General features: G+C 32.5%; 1 protein-coding gene across 1 annotated transcript in view; it reads right to left on the bottom strand.

The window, feature by feature from the left end:
• Positions 1–750: 750 nt before the first annotated feature.
• The window catches only part of LOC142323445 (SAGA-associated factor 11 homolog), a 94,029-nt gene continuing 66,963 nt past the window's right edge, over positions 751–27,816 (bottom strand). Inside the window, exons 3-4 of the mRNA XM_075363064.1 lie at positions 10,558–10,667; positions 751–3,798 (exon numbers count right to left, since the gene is read on the bottom strand). Coding sequence (XP_075219179.1) covers positions 2,434–3,798; positions 10,558–10,667 — 1,475 coding nt within the window. The 3' untranslated portion in view covers positions 751–2,433. The remainder of the gene's footprint in view (positions 3,799–10,557; positions 10,668–27,816) is intronic.

The raw sequence follows: 27,816 nt of genomic DNA, 5'->3' as shown, positions 1-27,816 counted from the left end.
CATGTTGTGATATTATTATCATAAAGTAATTGTACACTAAACACAAAAAACCACATATAAACATTAGTTGTGTGTGATGCAGTTTTCTAGGACTGAAAATTTCTAATTATTATTGTTGCATATTTTTATTTGATGTAATAGCAATGACTACTATTTTAAATATAGGAACATATATAATCTTACTGGTGAAACCAGATCATATTCAAAAATTAATTTTTTATATAATTTTGAGAATGCTTATGTTAAAATAATTAATTTTTATATGGGATCTCATATGCCCAGGTTTCCCAGAGATAATTACAGATTTTTTGCTTTTCTTTGGCCTTTTATCATTGTTCCAAAAAATACAAATTTAGTAATAAATAGATATTTTGATTTCCTCTTGAACTACCGGAAAAGCTGACTGAAATTTGTTATGCTTGATTCATTAACTTGTGATCTATTCCATTTGTTTAGCATTGTTTTAAAATATATATATAACATGGAAATTAATGAATTGACTAAACATAAATTACAAGGAAGATTTTTTAATTTTTTATGAGGAACACTTCTTTGGAGACATCACCCATAAATACTGTATACTGATAAAAATTATATCGAGACCAAAAATAAATATTTATAATTAAGAATGATCATAATCCTTTATCGATTTCTCCCTCTTCCTAGAAAATTTAACCAGTCAGTAGAAAAAGCCGTTGCAAAGAGCAAAGGAAGTTTGCTCTTTGCAACGGCTACATTTTAAAGGCGAGAAGCAAAAAGAGTTCAAAGTAAATAATGACTATAAAAAGAAAGAAACTCAAGTGAACATCTGCAAAGAAGGAGCAAGGTAAGCTGGTCTGAAGACAAAATGCAATTCATTTTATTTATTTTTGTGTTTTGCAGAGTTAAGATGATGTTTCTGTAATAAGAATTTTTAATATATATGTATATATCTTCTATCTGAATGTGGATCCATTAAAAACAGAAAATGGTTTTTAAGCTAATATAATTTGTTTTGTATCTATAAAATTTTACACGTTTATAAGTTAGTCGATTCTTCCATAAATATAAACTTTCAAATTATTTTGATTTATCCTCACTATATTTTTGTCTATGATAATCGGTGATGAAATCGATTTAACAACGATAAACATTTGAAACGACAAACCGACTTGAATTTTATATATATAGTGCCTTTTTAAAAATTTACAAAAAAAAAATTCAGTTGCATTTGTGATCGATCATCTTCGGTGACTGTTACTGCTCTTCTCTTCCTGGCAGTCAGCTTATGTTATTCCCGGTATTTTCTTTTTTACAGGCACACATAAATTTAGAATAAGTTCGAAAAATGTGTTGGACTTGAATAGTGTCTTGTCTCATTTAACATACTGATGTGTGTTTGTCTATTTAGTGTATATGTACTTTTAGAATATCAAGGGTTTTGTTAATGTCGTTAGATTTATAATTTGTCTGCCAGACGGCCATTGTTGACTACGTCACTACGAAGGGTTTTAAAATCGTGCATCGATCTTTGAATCCGCGTTCTTTTTTATCGTTCTTAAAAGAACGATCAGAAAAGAATTGATGCAGATCTGATGTACAACATCATGCGGGTCGGAGAGGCCCGGTTTGTACAATCCATCCGCAACGGCGATATCTTTTTCCGGTGAACCTGTTTTGTGTGTAATCATTTCGCTTGTTTGTCGTTCTGAAGGCCACTTCGCATCCAGATTTTTTGAATTTGTGATTATTTTCTGCGAATCTGTGCGCGATGTAGTTTTTGTTTTTTGTATACGAGTATGTAGATGAGTATGATGTTATATACGTTTATGTGCATTAGTGTCGAGTTCTACGCGGTCGTCGGATGACACGAGTGTGCCGAGAAATCCGCGGATCATACTTCTAAAAGACGGCCACAAGAGCGTCTGAAAACCTTCTTAATTAAGTATTGAAAGCGTTATAGTTATAAAATCTTATTCGGTTTGTGGTTTAAAAGGTTTGAGGGTTAATAAAAGCTAATCTGCTAATTAAAAAAGTAAAATATAACGAATAGTTATTGGCATCTAGTTTACATGAAAGGTCATGTCTACTTTATTAACTTCTAAAGAACGCATCGTTTAATTAAATGCTATATTTTGAAACCGGTGTATTTTAATAATTGCGATCATACTATATCCGGTTTAAATTAATATTTTAGTTTTAAAAATGCAATTTTAAAAATATATGGCGTACAAAAATTAGTCCTGTTGCTATTTACAAAGATGACTATACTTACGGTATGATAAACATACTAATCACTTACACTCGGTTTGTTAAATGTAGACAAATCTTCCTTTTTCTTCAAATCACTTCGTTCGTTTTAAGATACAAATTTTTATGACCTTCTTTAAGAAGCCCGAACCGTTGTCATTTTTAATAATTCTACATAGTTTTTTTTTCAAAAGCACACTTGAATCATGTCCATAACATAAATGACATTTCTGAACCGTATCTGTAACTATTTATTATAACCGGAAGCGATACCACAATCAAACATGTACCGCTCGGTCGTATTATTTTGCTGTCGGCCGTCGTGTTGCAGCACGTATAAGATGCTTCAGCGAGTTTAGGGTAGTAATCGTTCCAAAACTTTGTAGCTTTATAATTAAAGGTGGAAGGATTACTCATCTCGATATTCTTATCGATAAGGAGAACACGCTGAGTTTCTGGTGTGAAGGGATCCCATTGAACATTCCTACCTCTATCGGCGGGATTTGAAAATTTTGAAAAATTTCCCCATAAACTCATTACGATGTCCGTTAGCTTTCTGTCTGCGTTATTCCATGTTATCGGAGAAGCAAACGATGTCCAGTAAGGCATACCCCAAATAAAGGGTAATTCTAACATGTGCGGTACGTTCATCCAGTCTTCGAGTTTTATAAGATCATTTAGTTCAGTTTTTAATTTGTAATCGAAACGGTACAGGAAAGCGGCTTTGGATTTACTCACGTACGTCGCATGTAGAAACGAACCGGCCGCGTAGTACTTTTCTGTTGAAAATTCTAAATATTTCTTCTTGAGTTCGGATGCATCTTCGTTCAATAAGGGAGGGCCGTAGAAAAAAATCACCGAATTGAATAGTAGATCGTAATTTAGGGTACACTGTACCGTTGAATTGCTCGTGATTTCAAAAATCGTATCGGCAGACATCTCTTCCATAATCTGGCTTTCAAATAGTTGTCGGTTAAAATCTTTATCTGTCATTTCCGCAAAAGTCAATGCTCTTTCCATATCCGTAAAGCCGGTCATGAAATCTACCTTATTATATTTATCCGACATTAACAGTTCTAGCGGATCTCCCGGTAAAAATGATGCCGAAGAGTCGTTCACGAACGGAGCGTCGATTATTGGACCCCAGTTCGCCAAGTTGGTCGTTTCTTTTAATAAATCTTTTTCCGGAATTTCTCGAAGACAGTTTAAGAGTTCGACGGTCGGTTTGAGTTTACAATTAAATTTTTCCGCTATTTCTTTTAAATAATTATCTTTTTGCGGATTCCGAATCACACCTTGCGTCAATGCGCTTCCACTCATCGCTATGGCTCTAGTAAATTTTTTATTGGATAAAGGTGAAAGCATGTGGAGCGCGACGCTTTCTGCACCGGCACTGTGTCCACCTAAAACGATATCTTCTTTTGACCCTCCGAATAAATCTATTTTATCTATTACCCAATCTATTGCAGCCACTTGATCTAGCATTCCGAAATTTCCTGGCGCAAAACCGTCTAGAGTAGTAAAGAACCCGAAGACGTTGAGTCGGTATGAACTTGTCACGACGATCACCTGAAAAATTAACAAACAACTTATTTTCTGCATAATTAAAACATTAATAATTATTTATATAAGCTGTAAAATTAGCATCGCTTAAGGAAGCTTAAAAAGGGTAGCATCATTAAAAGGTTAATTCACGGTAAAAAAAAAAATGTACTCGTACAATATAATAGGAAGTATTTTTATGTAATGTTAGCCGATACTTACATTTTTTATGGAAGACAAGAGGTCATAACAAGAGTGCAAACGAAAAAAATAGAGGGAAAGTTTTAGGGTAATGAAAACCGTAACGATTTAGGTCAAATAATTTGTGTGATCGAACGCATTCACAATTTAAATATTTTACGTCTACATTGTTTTTCTGTATTTAAAGAATCTTGTACAAGGACGGTATTACAGTATACTAAAAAAATATAAATGATTTTATATGATCGTAATTAAAATATTTTTTACTTCATCGGTTTTAATTTTATGATTTTTAACGGGAGGTCATTCGTAGTTGTTATCGTTACTCTTTATTCAGAAGGAGAGTAAAAATGAATAATGATAATTATAAAAGATTATATAAAAATTGTAAGAGAGAGAGAGAGAGAGAGAGAGAGAGAGAGAGAGAGAGAGAGAGAGAGAGTGAGAGAAACATCAATTTTGATTTTGCCGCTCCATTGAAATCGGTTAAATCCTGCCATTGTTTGTACGCGGTTTTAGTTCTGTCTTTAAGTGCATACAGAGATGATGGCTTAAATCTTGATATTTGTTTAAGAAAAGCACCAGTAAAATTTTTCTGATTGGGTAAGCCATAAAAAAAAAAATAAATAAATAAATTAGAGGTTCGGTTATATCCGATCCCTTCCGCAACTTAAAAGCGGGCTTGACGCACGGTCCTCCATTACCCGAGTCAACTTGTTTTTGTCGCTATTACTCCTGGATCAATCATGTTAAAATTTTGGAGTTAAATAATATCTACATTCACGATTTCGAATATTTTTACCCGATCACGACAAATTTTTTATTTAAAAAAGTACACTTGCTTTCTTAATACTGTTACTTTTGGAAAAATGGAAAGTGGAATTATTTTACTTCCGCAAGTAAATTTACTTCTGGAAATGGAATTACGCTTCCAGAAGATGTTTATGGAGCTATTGTATAATTCCTCTTTCATGGTGTTATAAGTGGCACTGTTGTCATTAGCGCTCGTTTCTGAGCTGTTAGTAAAGTTATTAGGGTAGTAAACCCCTTTAGTATGCGATCGAATGTTATTCGAGCCTGTGTTTTTTAGTTTATTATGTTGCTTTTGTAGAGAAATAATTTTATATTTTCGAATTTGTCAAGCTAGGATTTTTTTTTGCCCGCACAGAAAAGCCAAAAGGGCTTCTGTGTGTTGGGAAATCGTCTCGTAAAATCGTATATCCGATTTCTAGGAAGTGATTTTCAAAGGCTGTTCTATCGTGTGCCACGCTCGTCTGTATTCTTTGTATCTGTGGATCAATGTTCGTCCAGCCTTCCCGGTGTAGTATTCAGTGCAGTGGTTTGGAGTTTAATTTGTATACTCGCCAGTTGACTCTTTTTAAAAGTTTTGTAGTAAAATTTCCTACATTTGGTTTTGAAAACTACATAGCTTTATATTTTTCTATTTTTCATTTCATTTTGAGTTTTTTGTAATATTTATACATGTGCGTGAGTGTAATTTATATTCCCTTACGTGTTATTTGTTGAATTCATCGTTTAGTTTTCAAAACTTGAAAGATATATCCTCTAGATCGTACGACGGGCGATATAAGAGAAATGTATTACTAACATCGGCCAAACATTGTAACATCGACGTTACAAGCAATTAATGGCAAATATGCTGCTGAAAGAACGACTCCCATGTTCTTAAAAAGCGAGTCATTTTTTAATTCTGTTTAAATAAACTTACCCGCATTTCATAGAAAAAACCAAATGTTTCTTTTTAAACTTCAATTATTTGCTCGATGTCCATCTAATCTCCGATCTTCGTATTTTAATCTACATAAATAATATATGCCCGTTACTTACAACTAAAGAACTATGGAAAATTTCACCATTTGTAATAAACTGGAAAATTCTAATTTACTTCATATTTTTTAGCGGTAGAAGAGAAAACGAAAAATTACGTTCGATAAGGTGATTTAGATAAGGGCTTATGTTTTTGTGGCGTTCGTGTTGGTAAGAAGAAAACATTACACACTTGTAAAAATAAAGAATATTTCGTATTTTCTGTTATGTATATCACGTGAAATATTCTGTCACGATTTTTTTACATTTTCTATCTGCTGTGTATGTGCGCACACACACACACACAAACTCAAACATACACACACACCAAATCGATGCATATGGCTTCGTGTCCGTCTGTGAGATTCGTGTTTTAGATATACCGTGTCGTGTAATTTCATTTATTTGATATTTTCTTCTGTAATTCACTACTTAAAATGCTTGCGTAACAGTGAAACATAAGACAATAAACCTAATTATTTCACGGTAAAATATTGGCCGTCCGTCTTAGGAATAAACGTTACAGCTTATGGAACACTAGTAAACAGGAAAGCGATGCTTGTATGAGTTGAGGACAAAGAGGTTAACCGCGTCACAACTACTGGACTCGGCAAAACGGAATTATTGGGATTTTTAACTATATTTGTGAGTAAAAAGCAATACTTAAGCCGTTTACCGTGAGGCAATTGCTCCAGATTTCTGATCTGAGCAGATTTTTGAACACGGCCTATCGTTTGGCATACGATTTTCATTCGTACATTAAAATATAAGCTCTATTACGTTGAAGTATTTACTTTTTTCTGGATCGCTAATACTATATGAGTGATGAAAAGCGTGCTTTTAAGTAAATGGATTTAGTCACCTGTTATTTCTTTGAACGGTCGCGTTAAATTAATTTAATTACGTTACAATAATTTAGTAAGAAAATATAATCGAAATAAATAGTGATATTCCTGGAACGTCTTGCCACGTTTTATTTTGCTTCAGATAACTTCGTATTTTGCAGACACTCTGCCTGTTTTCTCTCAATTGTAATCGAAAATAGATTTGGAAGATGGAACTAGGTTATCGATTTTAGGAACACGAAATGGAGATTATTGCGCGATTAAAAAGGACGCGATTAAAAAAATGAATAAAAAGTGAATTTTTACAGTTTAACGACAATTCTATTCACTTAATTTAATATAAATTAGTTCAAAATTTAACTCTTTTCACGGTCAGAACGAGTAAATGATACCGTGAGTCGATAAATATGAACGAATAGTCTTTTCCTGCTGCCACGGACTATCAGGTTTTCTATTTGAGCGTTCTCAGACGAATTCGTTAGGTTACGGCATGCAAATTAGAGATAAAAACTGAACTTTACATTAACTTCGAAATCTATAACGTGTGCCTTTCTCGTTTATAGCTATCTGTAGGAACAGAACGGCAGGTCGAACGCCCTGAATTATTATCAGAATATCTGATGTATTGTTTTCTTTTATCGCGAACTTCTTTTACTTTTATGAGAATTCCTACGTGGGTTTTTATTCAAGCAGTATGAGAAGCTGTGAATCCGATTATAGCCTTTCTTCTATAAATATATGGAAGTCGCACACCATATGTATGTCGAGTATTGAAACGTTACACGTTACTCGACATCAACATGTATTTTAAACGATTGTAAAACTTATCGTAAATTTAATAAACGCTGAACGACAAGTAACACGAAATTCGTTTAGCAAAACATCCTTGCTAAGGGCGTTTGTCACTGGATACATAGACACTGCGTACGGTTGCCGGATTAAGGTTCTTTTCGCGGGTTTAAAAAACAGGAAATCAAATCCTCATTGAGAAAGTTACAGACGGTGATCGAACGAAAGCTCTCGTAATATCGATACGTAAGGCGTTAAAATAAATACAGAGTTATTGGGATAATATGGTGTAACCGATTATTCGTTTCAAAATCTAAAAAAAGAGAAAAATATTCTACCTGCAATTTTAAGGTGACACAAAAACCCTACAGAACCAAATACGATCGGTACTGGATTTACGTTAGGGTTACGTTTCTTTTATCAATCCAATTGATAAAAATTATGATATTATTTTATATTATGATGTCTTTGTTATTAAATTTACTACGTCGAAATATAAGTAATTTGTTGTTTCAATTATTTAAATTGCTTTCCTTTTGTTCGTGGACGAGACAATAAATTAAAATCTTTTGAGTAATTATACCCCAATAAAATGAAGTCGGCAATTTAAGTTTTAAGTTTACAACTCGATACTTTGTGAAAGTAATAAAAAAAAAACACAAAAAAAGTTTAATACTTTTCTTACACCACAAAAACGTTATCAATTTTTCTTCGCCTCAAAAAAACTTAACTAAGAAAATTGCTTTCACACAATTGGGATTGTTATGTCCCATGAAACGAATTAGAATCATTTTTATTCTTAACATTATGTAAACAAGGACACAGGGACATATTCGGGGTAGAATGAGATGTTAAAGTTAGATAAAGTGTTGGAAGGAAAATACATTTGTGTGTGTAAGGGAGGCCAACACCGCGGTATCCTGCTACACCACAACGGTCACGAACGTCTTAAGCTCTGCTTTGCAGTGAATCTAATCATTGCAAGTAAATAAATAATTTATGTAAAATTTATTTATTTATAATGTATTTAAATAATATATATATATATATATATATATATATATAATTGTAGTCCTCTTAAGATGATACCTTATTTAAGATGAAGGATTAAATTAACATCCCTTAAAAAGAGTATATTTTACACCAAATATCGTCATTTCTTATACATTTAAATTTTTTGGGTTAAAGATAAAACATTAACGCTGTGATTCTTCTTCAGAGCCGTTCGAATGTAAACTATGGCTGCTTTGGCGAGGATAAGTCGAACTTTTTTCAGAGGTCGCATAAAGTGGGTGAGTTAATCGATATCTTGATCGTATTCGAGGTTGCTTTTTAGTACGGGTTTGTAAACAGACGTTGCGAGCAGGTGATTTATTTATTTATGGAATAATTCCATGGATCTGCGCAAATTAACGATAATATATACGTTAAAGAAAAAATCAGAGTATTAGAAAATTTATTACGTTATTCCAAATGTAGCCGTCTTCAGTGAATTCCGAGTTGTTCGAAAGCCGCACTTCATAAAAGTCTTTAAACATTAGCTTTTTAAATGTTTTATTCCGTATAGTTTTTATTCAGAGACGAATTAAATTGAAATCTTTTAATTTTCTTGGTTGAGGTTAAATCGCGATCGTTATTCATCGCCCGGTTAATTTTACATAAATTTTAAAGGCTCGAATGACAAAAATATACAATGACTATAGCATAGTTGTCATTCTTCCATGTACGATAGCCTAATAGATCAATGGTGGTGGTGATGGTGATGGTGATGATGATTTGAATCGGTTAATAATATTCTAAATGAAAACCGTTGTAAATTTTACGGACTTTAGTATTCACGCGCAAACGTAAGGAAAGCTCGAAATGGAAAATGAAATTTGAAAAGAGATTGTTCGAGTGATCCGAAACCTTCGCAGGATAATCCACTCGGGTAAAAGGTATTTTTAAAAGATGTAAATATATATATATATATATATATATATAAAGTACTAATACACGCAAAAAATATTGGTATGTTGAAACCTAATTTTGTATTTTACGGGAGAAATTAGGAGGCCAAAGTTTGGGTTTGCTCAATAAGCACCATAATTTCTACGCCTATTGTCCGACCACTGAGAAGGAATTGGTCCTTAGGCGGCCTCCTTTGGTAAATTACAACAAGAATGGACTCGCTGTACGGATCCCGGTACACTTAGCACGGACTTAACGAGAACAGACGTATACCCACTATATCCACCCAACTGAAAACGGGAAAAGAGATCGGGAATAAGAAAAAGGAGTAAGGGTGGAGAAAGGTCAATCTATCTTCGGAGCTATAATTGGAGGATGATCCGGATGGAGAAGCGAACTGCTCGTAGAGAGTTGTGGAAACCGGACGGTAGGATCAGATTTTCTCCTTCGTATCTGTTATGTTTATAGATATCGATGGTGTTTTCGTTTAACGGCGACGGAATTATTGCAAAAGTAATCCGTCTCTATGTTTTCATATTTAAGATACCGTCTGACTCGCTTCGTACCTTACGATTCGACGCATAAACCGACATCTGGCGTAGAGAGAAAACTTTAGTATAATTAATTTCGATCGTACAGTTTCTCACAGTCTGTTGGATTCATTCTTTGTTATCAGAAGTGAGAGAAGCGACGGATAGATAAAGATCCGATGTGAATACGTTACTCTGTAAAATTCCGTGTTAGCATATGGCGATTTTAAGAGGTGCACTTTAATTTCTTTCAGATAAATCTTCCGCCATTATTTTCGATCTAGATAATTTTTATATCCTAGGCACGATGTTTCAAAACAAACACTCGTTCGGCGTCTGTTTGTCGGTAGAAAAATTAGTAAATGCCATATCAATCGGTTCTTAAAGTATCGCATTTCGCAAACGCAAATCGAGTGATACATTTGTATTCGCGCATATATTTATACAGATATTTTTACCGAATTAAATCCGCTTAAATATCGATTTTAATGTAAAAATCTATTTCGATGTAAGTTGTTTTTATAAGAAATCGCTGATAAACTCGGTATTGGATCTTTTTGGTCGTCAAAATATTTATTATTTGTAATTACTATAATCAAACACTGTTTTCGTATATCTATTTATCATGGATTAATAATCTTTACCTTTTGTTTGACGGCGAAAACAGATGCATCCCATAAACTCGCAGCTCCTACACTGAAATTGCCGGAATGAAACCATATCATGACAGGCCAACCCTCTGACGGCGGATTACCTGTTTAAAAGAAAACATATACAGCAGTAAATATAAAGTAGACCTATTAATCGATTGTTCTTTAAACTAACCTAAAGGAATACGACAAAAAATATTATATCCCCCGATTCGGATATCCTTAATAAAAACTAAAGCTTTTTAAATAAGGTAAACATTCGCTAACTTATCTTATTACTTATCACGACTCAAGGAGTGTAGGTACTTTACAGAAGGTAGACGCTCAAAATTTTTGCAGAAGTTCACAATTATCTTTGCGGATGTTTTTGAAGCCTCATCACTGGAGTAAGACGAATTAATTTCTGTTATCTAAGCGATTGATTCCATCGGTCTAATTCATCCGCAAACATTGAAGAAAAAATGCTTTTGAATAAAAATGCATTGAATAAAAAAATGCTTTTTATCTGCCTTTTAACCTCAACGTTTCTACGTTTTGACACGAACCAAATCCTAAAATATATTCTGTCAACCGCCTAATAACTAAAGATTTCTCGTTTTTCTAGCGTTATTCGAGTGTTTTTAGACAAACTGTTATCCGGTTATCAGGTTTTTCTACCAAACGGCTATTTTAGCCAGAATTGATTACTTATAAGTAATTTAGTATTCATTTTTTTTTTGTCTTCAGTCATTTGACTGGTTTGATGCAGCTCTCCAAGATTCCCTATCTAGTGCTAGTCGTTTCTAATATTCATAAGTACCCTTTGTCCGGCTATTTAAACCGATTCGAATTTCCACCTGAGTGAAAGGCACAAAAGATAATAATCGATCTTTTCTAGTTGTCGATTCTGAATCGACCCGGATGCCACACGTCGAATGTACCGTAACCAGGGATGTTTTGTTTACAGTTTGTTTCGACACCACACACAATTTCATTAATTATGTAATTTTGGCCTGGAGTCGTTTACCTTGTTTAGGAGGTATTTTTAATATACGGAGATACCGATGGCGGGTAAGGATCCCGCCATCGGTTAAATTTCACGAGAACTCGTGAAATTTAACCGATAATAATAATTATCACAAAAGAATTATCGAGCTTAGAATCAGATCCCTTTTTGTATTTGTATTTTGTAGGCGGTAGTCTATGAAGTCTATGAAGAATAAATATCTATTCGCTTTGCAAATCGACATTCAAACATTGAATACAGTATCAGAGCGTAGTAATAAGTAATACAAGTTGAGCACAATATCTTTACCGATGAGCATGAAGCTCGACCGGTCGATTCATGAGAACGGTAAAAGATACCACTAATTTAATTTAATTTATTTTTGAAATTTTTATTCAAAGAAGAAGTACTATAAAAAAATGCTTTTTATCTGCCTTTTAACCTCAACGTTTTTACGTTTTGACACGAACCAAATCCTAAAATATATTCTGTCAACCGCCTAATAACTAAAGATTTCTAGTTTTTCTAGCGTTATTCGAGTGTTTTTAGACAAACTGTTATCCGGTTATCAGGTTTTTCTACCAAACGGCTATTTTAGCCAGAATTGATTACTTATAAGTAATTTAGTATTCATTTTTTTTTTGTCTTCAGTCATTTGACTGGTTTGATGCAGCTCTCCAAGATTCCCTATCTAGTGCTAGTCGTTTCTAATATTCATAATAGTATAGTATTAGTAATACTACTTCATAATAGTATAGTAATAATAATACTAGTAATAATAATAGTATAGTAATAATAATACTACTTCATAATAGTATAGTATTCATAATATTCTAATAGTCGTTTCTAGTATTCATAATAAAAAAAAAAATAAATATTCACATAACTACATAATTAGTGTAACCGTTATTACGAAGTGTATAAACTGGTATCTGAAATAAAATTATTTAAAAGAAATGTTACATTACTGCTGCAGATACGAAAAAGTACAGTGATATGGCGTAAAACATACATTACAAAGGTTATACTGTGGACGCTGCTTTTAGGTCGGTTTGTAGCCTAATAATTTTTTTGCGGAAATTCTGCCCATCACGGGCTCTTACGCGAAACATTTCGTCACATTTTTTTTACAAATATTAATTAATCTACGACATTATAACGATTTCTTATTAACGTTCAAATTTTTTTTCTCTGCTTGTCGAAACGAAAAAACAGTTTCGTTTAATCTGTTCCTGATTGAAGTAACTATTTCTTGAAAAACGATCTACAACTGAAAAATTGTTAGTCCAAAACGCCCGGATTTTCCGAGGACTGAAAAACGTGAGCTATTAGGCGGTTACAGGGTATTTTTTTTCGATTCCCTTTTTACGTATTTTATACGGAAATAAGTTAATTATCTTAAAAAAAGGTTTGGTTAGAAGTAAGTTAAAAAGGGTACTTTTTTTAATTTTTCTGCAACTTTGAAAAAATATCTCAGTGATGAATTGAAAATACGTTGGTCAACAAAAAAAGTGATTTAAGAATAAAACGGAAAGACCGCTCTCGGTTTTTTATCCGTAAAAAATCTAGACCTAGCATAATTGGGTAAAAAGAAATAAAATATAATAAATTACGGGTAAAATTATTAGAACCGTACCCGTTTAATATTGTAAATTCGTCGCGCAGTAAATCTAAAGAAGTTTAAGAAATACTATTAGCGAATTCAACAGTCTTTATTGTTTTAATATTTTTTTCTCACTTCCCACCGTTTGGGGTCGGCCTTCCTAATAGGAACGGTTTTTTTTTCTTTTAATATATTTTTAAAATTTATTTTTTGAAGTAAATTACATTATCTTTAATAACCAACGTTTTGATGGTGGCATAACGCATCGAGAATTTTCTGCGTGTTAATAATGTTTTTTGCCGGTTATTAAAAAACTTTAACGTATTACCGTTATAGCGTACATCTTGTATCTATATTATTTTGTATTTTACTACGCGTATTTTGTAATGATTTATTATACGTACTATTGTAAATAGTAAATGCAATATTTAACGTTTAATTGGAATTATATGTATAAATAAATAATCCGCACTGCCGAATGACAATCAAACCCTTTACGGTAGATTTTTAAACCGTCTAAAAAGTATCTTTCTGCAAAAAGGAAATGTTCTGGCTGATCTCCGGGCTTTCTTCGTGTAGTCGAACTGAAGATTTTACGGTCTTGATTAAAACTTTAGACTTAACTTTAAACTTTAAAACTTTAGTCGATCCCAGAGAGCTTTGCTCGGAGACAATTTCGTCGCATACTGAGGTATAATTTAAAAAATGCCAGGCTCAATTTTTTGTTAGAAGCGAATGGGAAAAACATAAAAAAATGAGGGGTTTCTAAATGACGTTTTTTTACTTGAACCGCACTATATCTCGGAAATTAATCATCATCGAGATATCTCTTAGTGCTATTATTCTGTCGGTTAATACCGCTTGAAATAAGGATTAAACGTTTGTTGAAATTCTTTTCTATAGTTTCAAAGGTATGACTGGTGAATGGAAAAACACTTCGTTTTCTACGATGACTGTTTACTCTCTTCTCCGGGATGGTTTCTATAGAATGAATTCATTTAAAATTACAATCGAAAGTCGATTTTTCACCTCTAAGGATCGGTTTAACAATTTAGAAATGCATTTTCATGGAGATAAGCTTTGCGAGTTTCTTGTGCTCTATTAAACCCCAATAGGCTTACTTGATAATCAGTTAGATACAATTATTTCTGTATACCCAGAGTACAAATTTGTACGTGCGGTTACCAATACATAACCGCTGTTGCAAGGTTATTCTACCCTGTGTTTAAATGTAAAACGGTTTAATCGTGTTTAATTGCTGACATGTACTTACCCTTTATAAACGTGTGCTTGTAGGCGTAAATAAGACACGCATACTGTTGAGTGTTTATTATTAAACGGAGTAACGTTATTAGAAGCACACGATTAGGTTCGACCGATCTATTTTCCCCGGTCGACGATGGCGATAAAGACCAGTTTAGTAAAATCTATTCGAAGTTAGTTACGTATACAATTACACCGTAACCTCGGTAGTTCTTTACTTTTCATTTAATTCACCGAGGGCTATCGTAATTACAAGTGAAAAGTCGTTAAGTTTTATCGACTAGTTACCGCATGTATAACGGCAATAAAATTCATACGCGTTTCATTAAATATCTTAATTTATAACGATACATTAATACTGACCTTCTTTCACGAATATTTTACGATATCATAAACGAATACTGTTAAATATTTTTTAAGGAACATAATTTTAAGAAATAATTTTTCGTACATGTGACAAAGAAAGATCGTAATATTTTGTGAAACGATTCCGCTGAAAATTAAAAATAAATTTTCATTTTTATATTTTGCTTCTTTATTGTTTAAAAAAAAGTTAATTATTTTACAAACGGTTTAAAATATTCTGATTTTTTATAAACGAAAATAATTTTTTGTTAAGTCGTTCAAATTAAATGGCCAGCCAATTTTTAAAATTACATGAAATATACAGGTGTGAGTTTGAGAAAAATTGAATAAGTTTACCCTAAAGTATAAGAAATTTTCTATAATATTGAGGATTTTAAAAAAGCTGCAATTTTGCGTTAATTGTCGGTTGAATACATTTATTTTATACTTACAAAGAGCTAGAATAGATCTTTGCAGGAAAAAGATGCAAAAATTTCCTTAAATCCTTACCGATAGCTTTGAAGTAATCGTAGTGCCTGTAGAAATATTTTAGGTAGTTTTCTTACGCAAATTATTTTACAACACTATTCGTAGTTAAGAATATGGACTCAGTCGCTGAAACATTTGTGAACCCTACTTGATTTTACAGAACATTCACTTTAACATTAATAAAATACAGTATCTGTTGTTATTACCTCCGCTTATAGTCGACTCGTCTAAACTATATGCATGATTCCGGGGACGGGTGAAATTGTCGATTAAAGAAACTTGAATCCGTTTCGTTAACTCTATAGTTCGGGAGGAAAATTAGATTTTGATTTAGAATCGTTAAAGCGGTCGACGTTAATTAGTCGATAGTGTGTGGGTTAAAGCGGTCGACGTTAATTAGTCGATATGTGTGGTACTACCTTTCTCATCGCCATCCTTTTCGTTATAGGTGATTCCTTCTTCTCTGTTTTCGGTCGTGCAATGCAGGCCGAGCCTGACAAGATTTGTACATCCCGGAAGGTCACCGGAGAGGTGATACAAGGCTTCTGATTTCTCCTGACACACGAACCCCTTTTTTTTGACCGAAGCGTGTTATGTTTTTCTTTACTTTCCTTATAAACTGTTTCGCTCGTCGTAGATAAATCTAAAACGGCTCTGAGAAAATTCGAAAGACCAGTCCTAGGAAAGATCGCGTTCGCAACCTTGCTTCTACAGATGGTGTATTTTTTCATAAAAATTCCGATTTTATTAGTTTTAAAATTTTATTTTTAGAAAGCCGTTTTTTCATGGTATAACTTTCCTGTTTTTTTTTTTAAATCGAATATCTTATGAAATCGTACGTAAAAATTACTTTAATTTGAATTTCTGGTTTAAATACTCAAAAATATTTATTTATTTGATGAAAGTTTTATAAGTAAATAAGTTATTATAGTACAGACGTTTTTAGCTTATGACAAAAGAACGAGGTGAGAAACTCGGTCGATAACTATGACTGAATTACCGCCTAATTAAAATTTTCTCATTTTTGTTTTTCGTATATCAGTAAAATACGAAAAAAATGTCTTTACTAAATCACGCTTTTTTTCTTGCCTAAAATATACCTTAAAAATAAATTTAATCCATCTCGGTCAAGATGATCTGCTGCTGATGTTCTAAAATCCAAAAGAGTTTTGAGTACAGCGACTTTCCAATACGACTATATAAAAAAAAAAAAAAAAACTTTATAATGTAGTTCTTTAATTTTTTACGAAATAAAAGTAGGTTTTTAAATTTATGTAAACATTCTTAAATTTTCATCTTAAATTTTCTTGTTTCATAAACTAAGAGATTTTGACTTTTGGTACAAAAGAAATACACAGAAAAATATGGTATTATTGCAATTAAAGAAATTAGGCACGTACAAGATACTGGGCTATATAGTGTTATATAACGCTATCTAGCAGACGCAAAGAGAACGAAAATAGAGTACTTCGTTAATAATTAATTGATACGTCTTCGAAAATTATAAATATTACAATTTTAAGTACCTTTCATTCATCAGAAAAAACATAGTTGAAATGTGAAAAGAGACGCCATTAAACGATCGATTTATTCCATTTTTAATGCTGTTTCGTAAAAATTCATATACATGTTTTGTATAAATATATGCGGTTCATGCAAACGTGAAATGAATTGCCTTATTATACCAACATCTAGTCGTCATTTATTCGGGCAAGAATGGCGGTATTCGGATATAACTAAATTTTTAGGAAATGTAGGAAAATTTTTGATATTTCAAGTGGGAGTTTCTTCCAACGGTAAACAATTTTTTGGTTTTAACTCGTTACTTAGATTGACGATATTATTTTTAGAAAGATAATAAACGTATGATAATTAAAAATAGATTTACATTCAATTTTTTACCAACGTCTGACCAAATCGTCTCTAAATTTAACTAGATGGTAATTAAAATAGGTAATTTTGTAAAAATATTCTAACCTTTATTAGGTTAAATATACTTTTTATAATTTAAAATAGGAAAAGATAAAAAGGCTTTTAGAAAAAAAATTAACCGATTTTTTTAAACGAATAAATAATATTGCCTTTTTTATATTTTTTGGTTTTTTAAAGTTCGTTGTAGCATCTCAAGCTCTTTTTGCTTTAAAGTTCAGTTCTCGATTTGAATTTTCTGATAAAATACGAGATGATCCATGAACGAACCGAAAAATTGCTCAAACGCTCTCTTAAGTATGAAAGCAGGTCTTATCATTCGAGCAGGAATTCCGTATTGTTTTCTTCGTTGGGATTTCGGTAAAATTATTGCAAGTCCTCATTAAATAATTCCTCGATATATTTTGAAGTTAAATCTAGGAAGTTCCGCAAATAGGGGTTTGCGGAACCTTAACGTATCCTTATTCACGATATTTTTTGGAAAAGCTCATGTTATAACAAAACGATGTAAAAAAAATTAGGTTAAACGAGGTCAAACTGTGCGTGAAGCGGTGAATAGCTTGCGTTATTTTTTATGAATAATAAAAACAACTTTGACGTATACGGAATAAAATGAATTCCTCTTCGGTGCAAATTCGATGTATGGATGCTAGGTTGTACAACCGAGATCACTGACAACGGTATTTCTCAGAGCTTAAAATTTCCCTACACGAAAAATGTACGCGCGTCCGCTGGTTATTTTTAGTTATTTCCATCTTATTCATATCTGAAATAATTTTAGAAGAAATAAGAAAACGTTTTAAATTTGCGTGCGAATATTTAAGCCTAATAATTGGAAAGGGTTAGTTAACATCGAGTACATTTATTTAGTAATATACGGTAAATGTTAATTCTTTTTAATGGCGAAGGAAACAAAATAATCTTTTTCGAACCAAAGTATTTATCCGTTTCGAAAATTTAAAAGTTAACACGCTAATGATTGCAGTTCTTTAAAATAACATTTATTTGAAATCATACTTAAAAAATTAAGTTTTCGATTCGTTCAAGATAAAACTGTTGAAAGTTTAGTCGATAAAACATCATTTACTAAAATAATCGTTTAATTTTCCTAGTATATTTATGATTTAATGTAATTAATTAGCATGCAAATTTAAAAAAAAAATCCCTTATCTTCCCCGAAGGGAGTTTAAATGACACATCGAATTATAGAGGGATTATTACTTTCAGTAATACTACAGCTAAACCTTTTTGTGACCTATTGTCGAATAGATTACTTTTGGTTCGAGAAAAAAGTATTTTAAAAGAATCAGTAAAGTTTTACTCTGCAATAGACAATACATTCGGTTTTATGAGAACGAGTAATTTAAACTAAATTTTAGGTGAAACGGTGAAAGGTCTTTCATTCTTCAAAAATTTATCTGCTTTGACAGAGTGTACGAATCGGCATCGTTTTACAAGATTTATACATTAGGGATTTCGTCAAAGGGTTACTTCAGCAATTAAAAAATTATATGAAGAAATGGTTATGGTTGTCTGGAGAAGGGAAGGATTGTAGGGAGTTTTCGATTCGTTCCATGTCCAGCAGGATCGTTTTTTAAGTACCTTTTTATTCTCATTATTTATTAATGATATTTGTGTTCGTTTCGATGGAGGAATACGAGATGTAATAATTAAATCGCTCGTATCTGTGGACGATTTATTGTTACGGAATTTCAAAAAATTATAGATGCTTTTAAACGGTTTTAAAATAACTGGAATCTATCTATGAACTGGAAGTTAATATTGCTCTTTTTTTCAACTTAATTATTGTATTTTTTATTTTTAAATAAAGTCTCTATTAATATTATTATCATTACTGTTATTATTAAAGATTAGTTTACTATCGTTTGTGCCGTTTGAAATTTGAAAAAAAATTAATTTTCATACTTATTTATTTCATAGGAGAGAAGGAGCATTAGATTCAAAACATGAATAGCAAATTCTTTTAAATTTACCAAAAGTTATTCCTTAGGTATCATTTATAGATGACATTTTGATTTTTTGAATTATCTATCGTAGATCAAAAGTTATAGGTATTTTTTTATCGCACGCGCGTGTTGAAACGGTGCTGCCGGGTACGTCATATCTCTCCGCATAGGTAGTACGAGGGCTATTCAGAAAATAAGGAACGTTTTGGAATTTTAAAAAACCAAGTACAAGAAAAACTTTTTATTATATACATGTGAAAGAGGGACTAAAATACTACTTTTCAACATAATCACCATACAAATTCAGGCACTTATCATAGCGGTGGACAAGCTTTGAAATTTCTGTGTCATAGAATTCTGCCGCCTGTGATCTCAACCACTCAGTGACGCACCCATCTTGCACAAAATTTGTGGTAGCCTAGCTTCTGCGAAACAATTTCAAACAATAAAGTCCGTGAAACTTGTGGGAAACATAGAGAAAGCTCAGTTATTGTGAAACGGCGGTTTTCACGAATCTTTTCGTCAACTTTGGAGACCAGATCGTCAGTCACAATGCTCGGGACGTCCACTCTTCTCTTTATCGTGAACGTTTGTTCGGCCATTTTTAAACTGAATGCACCACTTCCTGACAGAGCTTTTACTCATTACGATGTTCCCGTACACTTCACACAGTTCCCGATGAATTTCTATTGGTTTGAAGTTTTTTACCAACAAAAAACGAATCACAGACCGCACCTCACAACTGGCGGGATTTTCGATTGCAGCACACATTTCAAATTTGTATATTAAAAAAACGGGCAGATGTTCCCGTTGTCACGGCTGGACGCTGACTGAGGTGCCGAGCACGTGCACACCAATATACACGCGATTGGCGTGCGCCTGGCGGCGTCAGGTGGAAACGTTCCTTACTTCCTGAATAGCCCTCGTATATACAGCGCTACTGTTTATTATGCTAGCTCGTTTACTTTTGATCTGATCCGAATCTGTCTATACATTTTTTGTGTAGAATTTTCCTCTACATTTTTGAAAAATTAAATTTTTTCTGTAAAATCAATATTTAACAACCTACAGCTAAAATAGCGGGGAAAAAACACGGATCTTAAATTTTATTTTGTTTATAAACAGATGTCGGAATGGTAGTGAGGCTCTCGACTTTTAGTAAGTTAATTGAGTCATGCTTGGGACTTTTTCCACTTGGTTTTACCCCTATATTCTTGTTTTGAATCTAATGCTTCTACTCTACAGAGAAATTTGATTTAATGTCGCGCAGAAAATTTTTTTCCATACAAAATCAATCTGTTTTTGAGACGTGAATTTTGTTTAGAAAAAGAAATGCTCAGAACGATAGAAGATTAAGCTTTTACCGAATTTAGGTTTAACTGTCTCGAGGCCAGTCCCTGTGTGGTGCAGGGACTGGCCTTGAGACAGTTGAATGAAGATGAATGTGGTATTCATCTTCATTCAACTCTATTACCAGGTAAATCTTTAAGATCCCTATAACGCCCACCTTTAAAAGTGAGTATAATTTGTACTCTACTCGTACCTGCCTCTCTCTTTTCACTTCTACTGATCCTACTAGCACCGTTTCAATCGACTTTACCCATCTCTCATGATATGGTCTGGCCGATTAACTTTCCTATTCTAAACCTTTCTGATTTAGCTTTGTTCATTCTCTTCCTTACTTATTCATTTTTCAGATATCTCCAGCCTTTATTTTTCCAATCGTCAATTTTTTTTTTATATTCCAAATTCTGAAGTACACTCCAACCGTAACATTTCAAACGCTTCTTCGAGTCGGACTCCATTTTGCCACGTAATAACTATTTATTTCTGTTTAATGCTCGCTTGTATTTAAAATGGAACCTACATATCTATACTGTTTTATTCGTTCAATTTTTCCTTCTTTTGTTAAGATATTCATCGGCTTATTATCGTTTATCTCCATTACATCTACTTAACGTTAATTGTCATTCCGTATTCTATCATATTCTTTTCTAATTTTGAAATTATCTGTTGAATACCCTGTGCTTCTTCTCGTAAAAATATCCACGTCATATGCGATCCTTAGACAATTTCTTCTTTTTCCTACACTGTTTCCTTTATCTTCTTCTGGAGCATTTTTAATCATACGTTCAACATACAAATTAAACAAGGTATCATCACCGTTATCTTGCTACTCTTCCTGGGTCAAACTGTATCCGTTATTTTTTAAAGTTGTTTTCTGATCTCGTATAATTCTTTAATTAATTTTGTATTTTTCTGATCTGTTGTTTGGTTTCGTAATCTTCCTTTGCTTAATCTCGCTTGACATGATCGAATGGATTTCCGTATCTTTAAAACAAGCGCATTCCTTAATCTTTTCTCACTAATAGTTTTTATTAGCTCGATCGCATCTCTTGTCCTCTTTCCCTTCTTGAATCCACATTGTTCTTCTGCGATAGTTCTAACATTCTTTTTTATTCGGCTTTCCGTTTAGAATTTTCAGAAGTACCTTTGATGAATGCAAAATTATACCGATGTTTGTGATTTTGACGTTTTCCTGCATCGTGCTTTTGGAATTAGCATCACGACCCGTAATCGTTAAAAGAAATTTGTTATCAAAATATTTTACGATCTTTTTTTTTTAATAAACTTATTAGAAATAGTAAGTTCGTAAATATTAACTTTTAAGAAAATAATTTAAATGCCGCCAGTATCGAAGGTACATTCGCATGGGCTTTATACTCAACTTTGTATTATTACATAGTGAGCTCGAATATATGCAGCTAAATTGCATACGAGTGGAATAAAAGTTGCCGTTTATCGGTAACTATCCGATTATTCTACATAAGTTTTCGTTTTCCACGTATGGCTTAAATCAGGTTATACCGGAATTCTTAATTTTTCCTTCAAAGATTTATTACAACGGCCTTCTTTGTCGTGAAACTAGGGTAAGCTTTTAAAAGAGTTAATGAAAACTTCTCATTCGTTTTTAGTAATGCATACATTTTATACTAAAATAATTAGCTTATTTATCGAATACCGCGGAAAAGTCTGGAATGAAAAATAATGATAGCGTACCCTATTTCATACATAGTTTTAATCTGAACACGCAAATATTTCGATTGTGGATAATAAAGCATAAGAGTAAACGAGGGGGGGGGAGGAAGAAAAGAAAGGCAGGATGTAAAAAGAGAGGGTAGGACAAAGAGAATAATCGAGTGAAAAGTGATATCATGAGGGTGCGGGGTATCTCGCTAGCTTGTCTCCTCGACCGCCCCTAAAACTTAATTCTAGACTCTGCGACTCATTCCTTCGTATCATGCGATCCATTTCAGTTCTTTTTTCGCTCTTGTATATTAGAAGTCAGCGATTTCCTTTTCCTATGGAATATTTACATTAATTGTGCAATATCTCTCAGATACGGAGGAGTATCTATCATACATGTAGGAATATTTAATGTACTTTTTTGTAATCGCTAGTAAATAAATAAAATTATTTATTTCCGTTTTCGATTATATAACTTATATTATTTACATTAATTTAAGCTTAAATTAATGATGTAAGAGAAAAGTAGTCTGAATTTAAATTACCTTCAAAACTTCAGAAAAATTACTCTATTTAAACTATAATCTAATGTACGCACACGAGTCAAAAGGCTTTCTACCTCCGTATTTATAATACGCCTGATTGGTTAACGATTTATCAAACTATTTTTATACGATTAAATATGTTAGTAATAGGCGATATATATACAAAGATGTGTATGAGTGCTTATCGATACCGGCCGGTGAGAGTTTTTTATTAAACACAAAAAAATAGTCGATGACTCGCGCTCTTGTATCGATCGATACATGATAGATTCAGTTATTAAAACTTTTATCGTTGAATCAATGGTATTTCATACTAGGGTGATCGATCGTAAATCATATTTAACGCATAACATCCGTTAAATTGAAATATATTATACCGTATATAGGCAAAACCGATCTAAATGCGGACTATTCTGAATATATAGATTATATGTAGGTCGGATAAGTAAATTAAAAAAATTATCTGGAATATAAGTGTATTTAAAAAATAAATATCGAGGTTTTAAAGCTATGTGATCTGAATAATAATTATCACATTAAAGAGCCCCGACTACATTAAAAAATTTTCGTTGAAGGACAAAATCTTTTTATCGATGTAAGACCTGGTGAGAACTTAATCATTAGACAACATTAAATGCCTACTGTTTCTATAACATGAAAAATGTATTTAAACAAATTAAAACTGTCAGAAAGTTGATTGGGCGTCCATTATTAATTAAATACTGCATAACGACATTTAGTCCTTTATTTCCATATTTATTTTCTTTTTTTTTAGTTCGATTTATTGTCGTTTTTAGTTCACTTTATTTATTTTTTTGGCAGTCATGTTTTTAATTTTTACAATTGTTTTTAATATTTCCGTATGCGACTTTTCTCAGGAGTAAGAAGACATTTTATCTGTTACACTGGATAAATCCGGTTAGATCGTGGAAACAATTTTAAGGATATTAACGAATACGGTAATGTATGTTTAGATAGAATGACGGCTTACGTTAAAATTTGCTTATTATAACTTATTCGGTGCAAATAGCGAATGGAGTTACGGGTGATATTCGAGTCAACAATCTTTCCATAAGTTTCCCAAAAAAATAGTTGTCAAATTTTTTGACGGTGAACTCGGTTACGAGCTGCCGATCGGTAAAGAAAACTTTAACAAACCCGGAGAAATCTATCGAAGGTAAGGGCGATGCAAGGTCGACTGTTTTCGCTGAATAACGTGAAACTTTTGTTCGATTACGTTGTTCAGAAGAAAGTTTATTCAGGGACAAATTTAACGTTTCGATTATCCAGCGAATTTGATGCGATAATTTAAAACGAGTTTAATTACAAATATCATAGTTTAATTACTTATTTTGCACATCAAAATTTTATTTTCAAGCAAACTCTGCAGACCGATTTAAAAATACTTTTTAACATTTTTCTCTTTGTGGTCTATCAAATTTTCAAATTTCAGTATACATTTTTAGCGGTTTTCAATCTATTTAATAGATGATACATAAGGTACGTAAATATTTCATTCGTTTATGTGTGCATACTTTAAGCCACACTCGGTTGGTTTTACATGTTTTGCGGATAATTTATGAGTTCGTATAACCCGTAAACCCCATTCCAACTATAATTCGAGTTATCGGGAGCTTAATGCTTAAAAAAATACTACGGTTATCGACTCTTTACTCTACCGATGTTGTCGATATCGAATCGATAGCGATCAATAAATTTAATGAATTTGAAAAATATCAATACCGCAAAAAACTAATAATCGTACAAAATTTTACAAGATTTAAAAAATCTATAATCGTAATAGATTTTCAATTTGAAAATATTTGAATTCATATTAGTTCGATTAATTTGCGATAAGCGATCGATTTCTAATTCAAACTTTTCGATCTATAGATTCCTGAATGAAAATAAGTGTACAGTATGTTTGCTCGAGATACGACTGAAGAAAAAGAAATTTACAGAAAGGTGGTTAAAATAATATCCGGTTTTTACATTTTTTCTAGAAGCACGCAAAACAAAAGTTAACGTCACTACACGGAATAAATTACCCTACGCTTTCAATATTTTTATATTTTAAATGATCTCAGTAGCTACTTTAAGGTCAAAGAGAATAAGTGTCCACTGGATTTTATCGATTGTTTTTTTACGAAAAAATCGAAGCCTCAAAAAAAATAGTGTACCGCCTCAAATTTCGCAACTTTACCGCTTCACAGAACAATAATCTGTACGAAAAGTAGAGGATACGATGATGGTTCAAACATAAACAAAGATTCGTTTTAATGAGAATTTTATGAAAAAAACAATGAAATCTGTTGTCTATTACTTTTCAACTAGTCACCGCTCTATAATGCGTAGGATTACATTATTTTATAAAATATTTAAATAAAATCAGTTGAAAGCATATAGCATTTTTCTGAGGGTGAGTCTGAATTAATTTCTGGGTTTAATATTAAGTATAGATCTCTTAGATTTTCTTTATTTTTTAACCGAGTTGGGTAGCATATCTGTATTGGGATTTCTCCCCGGTTTCAAAATTCTGGTTTCAGAAAAGTCTTTCAGTCGCTTCTTAAACGGGGTCCAATTAGCTTTGAGTACCTCGTGATCGTTTTTTAATTTATCATCCCCAAACATTTCTTCAACGTAGGACTAAGTGATTATCGTCACGGTTATCATCTCATTTTCCAACATTTTTATTTCGGATTTCCATAAATTTTTAAAATTCAATCAATTTTTACGAGTTCCTCAAATATAAAAAAAATAAAAAATCAAGGTTATATAAATGAGAAAATATTAATCGCTATTATCGCATTATAAATATTTAATATTTAAAAAAAAAGAATAATCGTCGAGGTATTAAACGGATAAAATCAAAGAGCGAAATAGAATAGGATACAAATGAATTAATCGAGAATGAAAACGTTGTTATTGATGGATGAAAGAAAATTATTAAAAAACAAAGATTCTTTTAAGTCAAACCGGTAAGGAGAGTATTTAGAGCAGCATATAACAGAGCTCAAAAAAAATTTTTGATTCGCCTCAGTAAGATGACAAAGTAATTATTTAAGGCGTGGCTAAGTGGACACTACCCGATTAAAATTTATAACGTTCTCTGATGTAACAAAGTTTTTTTAATCTTCGGCAGAAAAATTAAAGATTTTTATCTACGAATACAGTTTTACAGATTACGGTACATTTTTTAAAAGACTTTCACTGAAGAACTCTTACTAAAAAGGTATGTTTGTAACTTTTCACCTCGTCAAGGAAGGATATTTTACCGAATTAAGGAGTAGAATTCTAAAACAGAAACGGTCCTTAGAAAAGGCAGGTGTTCCTATGAACCGACCGACGGACGAAGTGAGTTACTTAACAAAAAATCAGTCGAATTAATTTTTTCTAGCAACCGTTTTTTATCATCCTTTTCTATTGCGAATATGCGACTGATAGATCTAAATTAATGGAGATAGATTAGATATAAAAATCGGTACGCGTTTCGGCTAATTTAACTGTCATTATAATCTAAATTACGAAATTTACGCGGTTATGATATTACAATACAACTTAAACTATAAAAATTACAAGTTCTCCACCGGGAAACCCGGTTCGATAAACTTCATTTCGGTCGAGGTCTCGTTTACGAAACGTAACTATGGCTTCGTATGAGAATCTACTGTTCCGATTATCGTTAACCTTTGGGCACATTTATTATTGCCGAGATGAAAATTTAAACGGGTAAAGACAATCGTTTTGCGTTTACTGAACTCTGTATGAAATAATTTTGTTATCCCGTCGGTAAGAAATCAATGTTTTTCGTTATTATTTCTTATTTTTTTCTGGATAACTTCTTCTTTTAATAGAAAACATTTCTGAATTCTATCATGTTTTCGGTTATAACCTACGCTAAACGGTCGTTTAAATAAATACTAAATGCGTATGTCGTTCTTGATTTTTACTTTTTACAAACAGTTCTTAGTTATTTTAAACTGATCATCCGCTTTTAAAGTGAACATGTCAGATTTCAAAAGGAATAAAAACTGCAGTTTTTACGACTGTATTTGTACTACAAAACATATTTTTTCCAGAAATGCAATATTTTTTGTTTATTTCATAAATATATTCAGAATTTTTAAAAATATCTCCTTTAACATTTTGACTGAAAAAAAGAAATTACGAAGTTAACTTAATTAAAAAATTATACTTTCGTTTTATCAGATTATTCCAGTACAATAATTATTAGTTTCTGAGTCGATAGGTGGTGGTAAGTGATTATTCTCATGAGTGTTAAAAAGTCGATCTGCTCAGAGGGCTTCACGGCATTAATTTGTGAGTGGTAGAGGACACGACGGACACGAATCGGTGACTCAGGTTGAAAAGTAACTGTGATGCGGGTAGTGCCGTGGTGGCAACGAGTTGGGAGGACTAGAAGGGTGCGGTAAGTTAGAGTGTGGAATGTTGCGTGTACCCCGTCTTTGTCTATTTGCGCGCGACCTCCAACACTTAACGTCGGCCAATAGTACTTTGCACTGGTAATGAATTTGTGTTTCTATCGATCGATTAGTGTGCTTGTAATCGATAAATTTTCTTTTCAAATTATTATGAACATTTTATTTCGGTCTATTTGGGACAGTTAAATAAACTGTTAAAACTGAAATTCTTTTTACCGTCTATAAAAATTGGCTATTTTGACGTTTACATACTTTATTTAACAAAAACTACTTAATACTTAATTTACTTAATTTAAAAGTAGTAAGTTTGATGATGTACAGCATTAAACAATGTTATCTCGCTGTAAAAGAAAAAATAAATTAAGAGAAATTAATTTGAACGAAACGGTCCCGTGATCTCGGCTTCTTGTTTGAGGGTACAATCGTCTTATATTGCTTTCCGGTAAAACGGCCGCACTTCTTTGCATTATGCTGGACGCTAGTGCTTTTCAGTTTACTTTAAGCGACTGATTCCTAACGACCAGCGGAAGTTCCCGTCCGTTTTAATGGAAATTCTTTTTCCTTGAAAATCAATCTCGGTGAACTCAATGCACCGGTTCTAAATTTCAATCAGTTGCCCATCTCCCGCCTGCGGAAGAGGCTTTAAAGCCTCGCGATG

Source organism: Lycorma delicatula, chromosome 4 (assembly GCF_047948215.1).
Source record: "Lycorma delicatula isolate Av1 chromosome 4, ASM4794821v1, whole genome shotgun sequence".
NCBI classification, from domain to species: Eukaryota; Metazoa; Arthropoda; class Insecta; order Hemiptera; family Fulgoridae; genus Lycorma; species Lycorma delicatula.
This window is presented reverse-complemented; position numbering and strand designations above follow the sequence as displayed.